Here is an 11,855-nt window from a genome sequence, read left to right as displayed (position 1 = left end):
CCGAGAAAAATGTTAGGAACTAAATAGTTCATCGAAAAAAAAGATTAGGGACCTTACCGTGTGTTTTTGAAACTATAAGGACTAAACAATGTGTTTTGTTAAAATATAGGGACTAATAAATTAATTACCCTTATTTTTATTTGGCAAAAATTATCATTTTTTTGTTCATTAAGCCCTTGATCTTTTATTTGGATACATTAAGCTTCTGATCATTTGTTTTTGGTCTCATTAAGCCCTTTATGACCAAATTAATAAGTTATGAACATTTAATTCTGTTAACAGACTGTTATTCATTGCACCTGCATTTAAAATTTATATTCTTTCACTGGATGAATGCAGTTTTGGATGTGTAATGTGGTTGTAGGAAAACTGTAAAAATCCTAATTGAAACTGTAAAAAAAAAAAATTTAATAATTTTAAATACAGGTGAAAGTTAATAACGTATTTTTAACAGAATTAAATGTTTATAACTTACTAATTTAGTCATAAAGGGCTTAATAAGACCAAAAATAAATGATCAAGAGTTTAATGTATCCAAATAAAAGATTAATGGCTCAATGAACCAAAAAATAAAAGATCAGGAACCTAGTGATGCTTTTTGCCTTTTTATTTTGATAACACTTTTGAATTCATTTTTAATATGTATTTTCCATTAAAAAAAATAAACATATTTAATATTTATTTTTATTATGTCTTTACCATTAAAAAAATAAACATATTTAATTTCATATTAGTTCAATGCTACTTTCTAAAAAAATGATAATATTTTTACAGTTTTAATACATTGGAGGCTAAAAAAATTTTATCCAGCCCTAACAAACTGAACTTTAAAAAAAATTTCTGTCAACCGCATAGTTAATTTCAATTTTTTTTTTTTTTGACGTTTTGAATTTTTTTACTGAAATTTACCTTCATCCGGGGTCCGCCACTGATTTTTAGTGAAACACTTTAGGATCTAACAACTATCAAGATTAAGAAGACAAACAACAACCAAGATTAGGAAGACAGAAATTATAACAGAGTTGAATCTGTTCTGTTAATAATATTTTCCATTGGATCAAATTATTAACATTGAGCAATATTGCTCTTAAGAGATAACAGCTAAGGTATTTTTGCAATTTACCCCCTAGCTGGTTCTAATTTTTTTGGAATAAAAACAAAATTTGACTCTAATGTTTTTTAGCCAAAAAAAAAAAAACAGATTTAACCTTCACCTACAAAATGATCCAAATTTAATTCCAATGTTTTTAAGAGACTGATTTGTGTATTAACTGTCGTACCAAATATAATTATAAAATTTTAATTTACTGACTAGAATTTATTTCATAAAAAAAATTGAATAAAAAGCATTTCAAATAAAATTAGAAAGGTATATAAAATTAGAAAAGTATTTTTAAACTAACTTTATCAATAAAATGAAAAAGAAAATGCTTTTCTAAATATTCAATTGATATTTAATATTTGTTTAAAAATATTATATTAAATAATAATGAAAATGAAGAAAAAAATAATAAATTTGTACAAATACTAATATGCAAGAAAAATTGGTGTATTCATTAAATTTGAAAACCTAAAAATACAAGTGTTTCACTTACATAACTAAAACTAATTTTGCACTTATAATTATGTAAGTACTCATTAAATACAACTTAAAACTAACTAGTGTAATAAATTAAAACACAAAAAACTAACTAGTGTAATAAATTAAAACACAAAAAACACAAGTAATAAACTATTTACTCTAATTAATAACTATTTAACTAATTAAAATTATATATATATATATATATATATATATATATATATGTGCTATAAAAAAAATTGTAATACATCAAATATCATTTTTCGTCCTTTTAATCGGAGTTCTATAGCAAAAACCGAGCCCTTTCAAAAACCACATACATCAAGTATCGCTTTTATGACAAAAACGACACGACTTTTGATCTGTGGGAACCCTTGTGAAGACCCGATCCTTGCTATAATTTTCCCATTAATCAGCCGAACTAAACAAGCCTTTAATGCTACAATCTAATAGTAATTCCACTTCCACACTTCCATAGTTTTACTAAGCTATAAGACTTCTAAACAACCTTCCACAATTTTTTCCCAACGTTATTACCATTGTAACATGTCTTTCTTTCTACATATGAAGACAGCAATTAAATGTTAAAATAATTAAGAAAAACATTTCAAAAAAGTAAGCGCCATAATCAAAATTTAAAAAGAAAAAAGAATACACCGGAAAATACCGAAAACACCACTAGCACTAGAGAATGTTAGTTTCTACAAATATATAAATAGAATTCCATTTAAAATGTTAACCAGAAACTCTATATCCATATAATAGATATTCATTTAGCAAGGAGTAAAACTTACTCACTCTTCTTCATCATCATCAGAACTTGCATATGCTAAACCCAGCAAGCTTTTAACAGTATTTACTTTCTCACTCTCAATCTGATTGATATTACCTGCATTCTCCCCAGCTTTCCCAACTTCCGCTTTCGAATTCGGCAACGCATCATTGCTCGAGGTTGGTGTAGAATGACTTGCATCAGAAGGGTTTGAGACTCGTGCTCGCTTAGGCTTCACTTCTACTACTTTCTTCAGTAGATCCTGCTGTCTGTAATAGTCCGGACAATTTTATAAGATTCAAAAGAACAGAGTAAATGTGATAATGCTAGTTTTTTTAGTGTGAATAATAATTACCTAATCCCGCTTTTTGGCTTCGGCTCAACACGTAATGGCAGGGGAATTGATGCAGGTGAAGAATCTGCTAAACTTGCAGCTTTGTACTCATCCGTCAAGGCTATAAATTATATAAAGACATTTGCCAAAGGATACACAACAAGCATAAAACTTCTAATTATAATGATTTGGTTTCTTAAAGTACACAAAAACCAATCCGTCATTCTAAAGGAAGACCCTTCCTACAATGTAATAAACTTTGATCTAAAACGAACTTTGGATATCAATTTAGTCCACGACTGGCATTTTTGGTAAGTCCAAAAGGAATTAAGGGCCAAAATCACCCTTAATGTTGGCAACAATGATCGATTTAACCCAAATTGAACTAAGATATCAACTCAGTTCTCAAGTTGCTAAATTTTTGACAAGTTAGCCCAAGTAGAATCAGTTTCAATACCTAAACTTTGTAAAATTTGCTAACTTAAGGGCTGAGTTGATACCTAAAGTTCAATTTGGACTGAATTGATCCCGGCTGCCAACTTTAAGAGCCATTTAGACCCTTAATTCGGTCTAAAAGTGACGCATCTAATTCTGGTTATTTTGGCACATGTCAACATCATGTTGACGTGTCATTCCAGACTAATTTGACTGAAAATACCACATCAAAGTTCTAAATTGATACTCAAAGTTTATTTTGGGCAAATTGATCTTGTGAGCCAAGTTGAAGGGTCAAATCGATACTTAATTGGATATTTTGGACACTATAAAAGCAGGTCACATTCATCCAGTTGTCACAAAGTGGAAAACAGTGAGATGACATCATAAAAAGGAAAATATAAAATGAACTAAAAAAAAAACTAGAAGTTGCTGTCCTGATGGACACTAATATGATTTGAAAATAGTTCCATGAACAGTATCAGACAAAACCAGTATGATATTGCCAATAGAAAATTGCCTTAATAATTCAGGAGTCCCTTGAACTTACAAAGTGTCTCCTTAACCTCCCAACTTGCTTAAACTGACATGATTAACCCCTGAAGTACACACGGCAAAACAATAGAGGACTTAGACAAATTGAAATGTATATCACTTTAAACAAGTTTAAGGGGGCAATAGTTTATTGTAAGCACGTTCAGGGGGCCAATAGTTCATGGTAAGCAAGTTCAGGGGCCAGTAGGTCACTTTAAGCAAGTTTAGGGTGGCTAACAAGACACTCTATAAGTTTAAGGAGCCAATCGGCTTTTTGAGCCAAGTTCAGGGAGACCCTAATGTATTAAACCTAGAAAAGTCTTCTTAAAGACCAAGAAAGGATATTTTAAATGCAGCAAATGCTCTTTTTTCTGTACGGCGAAGGAGGCGTTCTGCATCCTCCTCTGCTTCCATTTGCTCTTTGAGATACAGCAAGTCATCACTGTCCAAGGCTGCATAAATAAATCTCAAGAAAATATTAATAGTAACACGCTATAGGAAAAAGAAAAAAAAAAAGGGCGGCCCGGTCGCACTACGCGTCCCCGCTGACCGAGGGTCCGGGGAGGGGTCCCACCACAAGGGTGTACTGGAGGCAAGCCTTCCCCTGCCAATTTATTTGGCAAGAGGCCGCTCCTAAGACTGGAACCCGTGACCTCTTGGTCACACGACAACAACGTTTACCGTTGCGCCAAGGCTCGCCCTCTTAACACGCTATAGAAAGAAAAAAAAAATATATTTGGGCATGCCATTATATGTAAAAAGAGGTATGAGAAGCAATACCCCCTCGTCCATGAAGGTAGCCTCCCCGTTCTCCAGCAACCTCTTGCATCTGCTTGCATCAACCACCAAATAGGAGAAGCCAAGATCCCTGTCAGGGCATGTTATCAGGAATCTTTCAAGTTTTTATTTACCAAAATAAGGCCCACATCCATTAATAAATAGTAGAGTAGACAACTAAAATACAGCTTCAACACCACATGTATTACCAATGTTACAGTCGAAATCTAGCAAATTGACAATGCATAAAAATGTAAGTGACATTCGAAGAACCAATGATTAAATTTGCGACCCCAACAGTGACAGAAGCGCAGAATCTAGTATGTGGCCTAGTACAAATCTTTAGTATACAATCTCCAGAACCCATCCCACTGTGTTGCATCCAACACCACCCATGCTCAATCCTAGTGCAAATCTTTTGGAGGATGCCCTAGAGCAGATGTATACATAGTTATTAAAGGTGCAAGGCGCACTAAGGCGCTAAGGGGTGCTGCAGCATAGGCGCAAGGCTCTGGCGCAGGCATAATAAAAAAAAGGCCCAGAAAAAAAAATAGATACAAAATCTAAATATCAATATTTGATACTAATGTCACTAATACTACTAGTTAGAGCATAAGTTATGATGAACAAAAGGCACACTTGTGACCACACAAACAAGACAAGCCCACATAAAAGCATAAAATTAAACATCAAAAGTTAAGTTCATATAGACATATACTTAAACCTAACTAATGCTAATAAACTTTGTCAATCAAAAACAACAACAAAAAAAAAAAATAATCATCATCCTCAAGATTAATATTGTCCTCTAACTCTTCCATTATCATTTTCATCTCCAATTTCCTCCTTTTCATATTCATCCTCCTCCCCCATAGATGGCCTAGCTCTCACACAAGGAGTTGTGTTGCATTTTGCTTTTGCTTAGCCATAACATCGAAGGTGGAAGCAACACTTTTGCTTCGAGTTATATATATCTCATCGTCAATCCCACAAGCTCTAGCAATTTCACCCCAAGTTGAATCATCATCCTCGAACACTAATTCATCATCCTCATCTACATCTCCTTCCATTCTACCCATCAACCATTCATTACTGCCATCTATATCCTTCAAAGAGATGGGATCAATGTGATCTCGTGTCTCATATCGACGTCTCACAATATAGAAGGATTCTTTTACGTCTCTTAACCTCCCTTATATTTACGTCTCTTCTTATTCTTTTTTAATTAGATTAGATCAACAGTTTCATTTAACTTTACTAAATAAAATAAGTGCTTGAGATTAATAAACCTTTTATTTTCATGAGAACAGTAAAAAACTTTAAAAACCTAATTGAAACCCTTGATGTTCACGAGGTGCGGCCTCGGAAGCCCAGCCGAGGCGCATAATGCGAGGGCCTTTTAAACTGAGCCTCGCCTAGGGGTAATAAGACGCAGTCCCCTGAGCCTTGGCATAAGGCTCACCTTTAACAACTGTGCATGTATATGTGATTACATGAGCATTTTTGCTTCACTGAAAGAACAAACAAAAGTGTATTGAAAAGTGTTTTAGTTTTCTTCTTTGATTTCCTCGCTTTTTAACAAACATGAAATGTGATCCAAAAAACCATAATCATTTTATAAAAAAAAAAAAAAAAAAAAAAAAAATCAGATTTCTAACGAGCAATCAATTATGCTCAGCCTTCGTGTCCCCATTTTTACATAAAATCAAATTTGACGCTCCATGCTCCCCGCTCCTTTGTCTTACCTATAGTAACTAATAATTCCACAAAAATGCAACTTAAGAATCCTCGGCTGGGTAATGATCATTGCTATATTATTTAGACATTTTCCTTTTGAGCTTGCATTAGAAACCATTTTTTTTCTATAACTGAAATTGAAAGGATAATCTGAAGCAGTTTTTAGTTTGCCAAAGAAAAAAGAGGTCCTAAGCTTTTCATTATCATGCTAAGCATCCAAAAACTAGCATAGCACATCCTCCACATAGGCCTTAAAGCACAAATATTACTTGAGTGCAGCAACTAAACTTAAGGAAAAAACTGAACGAAATCACAAAGGTCTAGTTAGATAAGTAATTAAAGCACAAATATCTTTGGTCCTGAAATCAATCATTGTGGTCAGTTGTTGTCTGTTTCGCACTAACAAACAAATTGTGGAAAATGCAATATCTATGTGGGCTATAGGCTGTAAATTTGGTCAAGAATTGAGCTTTTGCTTACCAGAAGAAAAAAAAAAAGAGAGTATAAGTTTCAAAGCGCAAGTATGACTAGAAACATCCCAAGAAATCAAAGCATTAAGTACCTTGTAACAATTTGCATGTTATCCATGAAAATTGGGAACCAAAATTACATGTTAAAATTTTAAAATTCCAACTGAAAATTAATCTTTAGGGAAAAAAGAAAACTGGTTTGAGGGTTTAGTTGCACTACTTTCCAATTAATGTAAAAAAAAAGGATAACCTTTGGTCTCCAAATTTACAGTGAACTTTTTTCTAAACACTTCTCTTTTTTCTATATACGGGAAAAAATTACAGAACAAACTTAAAGTTTTTCCATATTGGAATTGTCTTCTGTCAACAGAAAATAAATATGTTTTCCGTTAAAATTGGCAAAAATGAAGTTTCCAAAGAAAACTAAAGTAGAAAATACTTCTAGAAGTAAACAAGATGTCAAAAACCTTCAGAATTCCCTAATGAGAATAAGTAGCACTATAGAAAAGGCAATGCATGAATTTTTAAATGAAGAGAAAGAACTATACTGAAGAATAAAGGAAAAAATGATGCAAAACAAGCTAACATGCAGAATCCACATAGAGATGGAATAAAACAAAATTTAATTGAGAAAAGATAACACATTGAACATTTAAAAAAAAAGGATATGCAACTAGCATACTGACTGTATTAGCATAGAAAGAAACCAAATAGCTTGATGCTATATTTCCAAACAAGTCAAATGAGTCCCATCCCTCCTAGTTTAAGGGTTCAAGGTTATATTTAAAATATGGCATTGGAGAACGCCAAGCTCTTCATCCACAAGGAAAAGCAAGTTTATGTACTCCCTCTGTCCCAAAATGATAGGCCACTTTCAGCATTCACGTGAAATAATAAAATATAGTTAAGTAAGATAGTTAAAAGACATCTTTCAGCCTTCACGCCCTTCTTTTTTTCTTCCCTTCATCCCATGTTGCTATACATAATACCTAGCATCCAATTACCTTCTCTTCTTTCGTAACTCTGAATAATTATTTCAGCCTCCTTACTGTAAACATCTCTCATTTAAGGTGTGAGAAGGTTAGTACTTAGTACTGAAATTTCCAACTGGTATGAAACTCGAATTATGTGCTTTCTGGATCAACCAACTGCTAGGTATAGAAATGCCACTTCATGCAGTAGATAAGGCTTAAGCTTTCCATGTAATATATACGTCTTACTAATTCATGTCATGTCACTTCTGTTTTTCTAAGGAGTTATTTTCCTTCTATTTCTTCAAAACTAAACTTAAATTCATAAGCCTAAAGGTATTTTCCAAATTAAATAGGCGTGAATTTACAAGTAATGCAAATGAAATTAATAATTTCATCCAAAGACTAGTTCTACAGGACGAAAAACCCTCAACCAACAACACTTATAACAACACAGGAAAGAGAATGACATAGAGATCCTAGTAAGCCAAAATACTTATCCATTTACAGTTGACAGTTATACCATATCCTTCAGCTAATCGGCTTCCATAACTACTGGTACAATGTTTCAGTGACTTGACATTACATTGCAAAGTAACGAGGAAAACCATTTAAAATGATCTGTATGTACATTGGCATCTTCAAGTTTCAAAGCCAAGGTTTGAGCAACTTGATACGTATGGTTATCCAAATTTACTAATGATGAGGGCATCTTGTGCTGGTGCGTGGGGCGAGAGATAGAACCCGTGGAGTGTGAGTCCGGAGCCAAGGAGGGAGGAAGAAAACCACGCGGAGGGGTGATCACTAACGCCTTCCACGCGGAGCGTGTTATAAGACAAGCGGAGCGTGGAGGGATGGTTCGAGAAGGGGATGAAAACCTATGAAGCACGGACTCTTCCCTGGGGTCGCCGTGGCCGAGTCGGACTCGGGGACTCGGCGGGGACACGGCTGGACACGGCGGTGACACGGCGGGGACACAACCGGAAAATGGGACACGGATGGGGACACGGGGGGACACGGCTGGGGACACTGCTGGGTAAAAAAAAAGTTAAAAATTAGGGTTTTTTTTAAATTTTTTTATAAAATTTAAGGATCAATTATGCAATTTGTCAAAAATCCTAAATTATAATCTCTATCGCACGAATTAGAATTAGGTCTTCTCTCCTTCATGCGCAAATCGCGATTTCAACCCCTGTGCTGCGTACATCACAGTTCTCCTAACATCATGATTTCGTTTTTGTTTGGGAATAATCAGAAATAATTTCTTCTCTCCTGGGTTCTTCCTTCTCATGCGCTGCGATTCTTCTCTTGGGTTCTTCTCCTAACATCACTATTCCGATTTGTGATTTAGCATGTTTTTTATATATTTTTATATCCAATATATATATAATTAATTATATAAAATTTGCCGTGTCCCCACCGCACCCGTGTCTCATATTTTCTAAAAATGCCGTTTGCCGTGTCCGCACCCGTGTACGCACCCGCGTCCGCACCCGTGTCCGTGCTTCATAGATGAAAACGGAGCTGACGGGGACCAATTTCAAAGGCCCACTCACGCGGAGCGTCATTCAAGGCACGCGGAGCATGAGATAGTTAAAACAGTCTTCAACGCCAAGCAAAGAAGAGGGGGAAGACTAGGGTTAAACTTTATCCATTTGACTGCCTTGCCCTTGCCTCTTTCTATTTCCTTAATTCATTCCTTAATAAACTCCTTAATTGCCTATTTCTATTTCCTTAGTTTAAATCCTTAATTTACTCCTTAATTTACTCTTTCTAAATTCCTAAGTTGCCCCTACTCTTATCCTTGTTTGTAACCCTAGTTAGGGGCTTATTTAGTCTTTATCTTTACCCTTTTATTAATTAAGTAGTTACCCTTTCGTGTAATTGTTTAGGTTTGTTTTAGGGTTTTGAGATGATATAAATACATCTCTTTCTTTGTAATTAGAGAACTTTTTATCAATCAATTTTATTATCTTCTTCATTGAAGCTTGTTAGGATTCTTAACCTTCAACAATGGGGGATCTTTGATTTCCTACGGATTTTAGGCCGTAAAACCGGGATTCACTCCTTCAAGTTCAGCTTGAGAAGAAACATCTTTGTTAGTTTACGATTAAAACTAACACGTCCCAAAATAATCTGTATCAACTAAAACAAAACTAGTTTTCTTCAACCTACAATTGTAAGCCATTAACCAAAAAATAAGGTTTTACAGAAATCCGGCAGCTAGGACAAGAATGAACCTTCATCCAAAAAAATTGTTTTACATTAAATAACCAAGTTTCTCACCAGCATATGTGCCTTCAGTTATTTAACAATTTTCATTCGTCTAAGATCTCATGCAATATTCTAGCAACAGTCAACTGAAATGATATTAACAACTCTTTACTTGCCCTGTATCTGTATCCACCTCAAACCATAAATCCTTCCCAATCTAGTTTTAGCAGACTGCTAAAACTTTATAGTACAAAAAAAAAAAAGAGTCCCAGATAAGACCAAAAGCAAACTTCTAACAGGATGCTATGCAGATCGCAGAGCTCTCCAATAATTATAGAACATGTGTTCTCTTAGCCACTCTCAGAACAAAATATTGACAGTAATCTAGTACATAGTTTTAAAAGGCGATCGCCTCAGGCGACAGAGGCGATCACCTCATCGCCTTCCAGAATGGAAGGCGATGGACCTGCAAGAGGCTACCGCCTCACCCTCTCAGGCGATAAGTCAGTATTTTTTTTTTTAAAAAAAACCTAATTAATAGACTTTAAGACCAAATAGATAGAAAAAAGACAGCTATACAATTAAAGAAACAGAACAGAAACGTTCTCTCTTCTCCAACGGCTCTCTCTTCACAACACCACCGATGCTTCTCCAACGGTTCTCTCGCCAGCGGCCGGTCATCAATCACCACCGGTATGTTTTTTCTTTCCTTTCCTCTTTATTTCATCTTTCTTTTTCTGTTTAGGGTTAGGGTTTCTGATTCTTCTTCATTCTTGATTTCTTCTTATATTTTCTTTCTTTCCATGTAATTGTGCCGTTATGCTGCCAGATTTTTGTGGGAATTTCTAGCTTTGAGATGTGATTTGAATTTATGCTTTGAATTGATTATATTTTTTCTGTTTTGTGGAATTTTATTGTAATAAATTACTTGTGTATCATTTTTGTTATTAAGATGTTTTCAATTGATTGAATTTTTCTGGTGTTTGGAAATGAGTGGTAGTGCTAATGCTACTGATTCTACTGCATCGAAATGAGGAGTTGGATTTGGGGATGAAGATGCTTGATATTATGCTATTTTGATTTAAGAATTAGCACTTTATTATTAGACTTTAAGTTATTTTGGTTTATAAGTTTAGAAATTAAACTATCCTCAAGGCGATATTTTGCCCTTGTCGCCTCGCCTCATGGCCATATTTTGCCCTTGTCGCCTCGACTGGCCTTTCGCATTTTAAAACTATGATCTAGTATCAGTTCAAAGCAGTTGGGTTTCAGTAGCGCTGATACTTGATACAAATTAAGATTCAAATTACATTTTCTCCAATGCAATGTCAGGCAGCTATAGAGCAGAAAACGAGGAAAACCAGGTCGTATTGCAGGCGAGCAAGCAGTAAATATAAACACATAAAAGCAAAAGATTGAGACAGATAAGGAGAGGCGACCCGCTAACCTTGGCAACCATGCGCTGGAAAGTAATATCTTCATCGTCAATTTTATCTTTCCCTTTTCCCCATTTCTTATCTGCAAATCCATCAGTATCTTTTATTGCTTTTCATCATACAATACAGAACAAGAAAATCAAAAAGAAAATAAGCATTTAAGGATCACCTTTAGGATCCGTAAGATTGGTATACTCCCGGACTTCTCTTCCCGCCATTGCTATGTATATATATATATGTGTATTTCCACTGAAATTCTCGATTAAGAATCTAGGACGAAACCCTAGCTTACCAGCTCATCAACATGCCAACGAAACAGGAATTGGTGATAGTTACACAGGTTGAGAATTTAGGGAGTGAGTTATCAGGATCAGGAGAGGCAGACCGTCAAAAACCACCGCTTTTCAATTTGATGAATTGGGCTTCCCGATCGAAATACCAAGGTACTTTCTAGAACCAGCAAATGTCGATACTGGGCTTCAAAGTAAAATTGCTGTTTTTAGGGCTTAGCATGAGCCGGTTCGATTTGAATAAAAACCGTGGAATATAATCTGAACCGGATTTTTTATTCTAAACCAAACCACATTATCATA

The 11,855-nt window shown here is 34.8% G+C and overlaps 1 protein-coding gene across 3 annotated transcripts; it reads right to left on the bottom strand.

The window, feature by feature from the left end:
• Window positions 1-2,187: 2,187 nt before the first annotated feature.
• LOC136201288 (uncharacterized) lies at window positions 2,188-11,736 on the bottom strand. 3 transcript variants are annotated; one of them, XM_065991918.1, is made up of 6 exons: window positions 11,432-11,736; window positions 11,274-11,344; window positions 4,438-4,525; window positions 4,002-4,109; window positions 2,710-2,792; window positions 2,188-2,623 (listed from the first exon to the last, which is right to left on the bottom strand). In XM_065991918.1, exons 2-6 carry the CDS (start codon window positions 11,306-11,308, stop codon window positions 2,377-2,379), a joined length of 561 nt encoding a protein of 186 aa, XP_065847990.1. In that variant the 5' UTR covers window positions 11,309-11,344; window positions 11,432-11,736; the 3' UTR covers window positions 2,188-2,376. The 3 variants fall into 3 exon arrangements, with proteins under 3 accessions (XP_065847990.1, XP_065847991.1, XP_065847992.1); XM_065991919.1 differs by having other exon boundaries at window positions 4,005-4,109; XM_065991920.1 differs by having other exon boundaries at window positions 4,003-4,109; window positions 4,438-4,486; window positions 11,432-11,734.
• Between the last annotated feature and the right edge of the window lie 119 nt (window positions 11,737-11,855).

This window comes from Euphorbia lathyris, chromosome 7 (assembly GCF_963576675.1).
Source record: "Euphorbia lathyris chromosome 7, ddEupLath1.1, whole genome shotgun sequence".
Classification (NCBI taxonomy): domain Eukaryota; kingdom Viridiplantae; phylum Streptophyta; class Magnoliopsida; order Malpighiales; family Euphorbiaceae; genus Euphorbia; species Euphorbia lathyris.
Note: the sequence above shows the minus strand (reverse complement) of the source record. Positions and strands in the feature narration are given on the sequence as shown.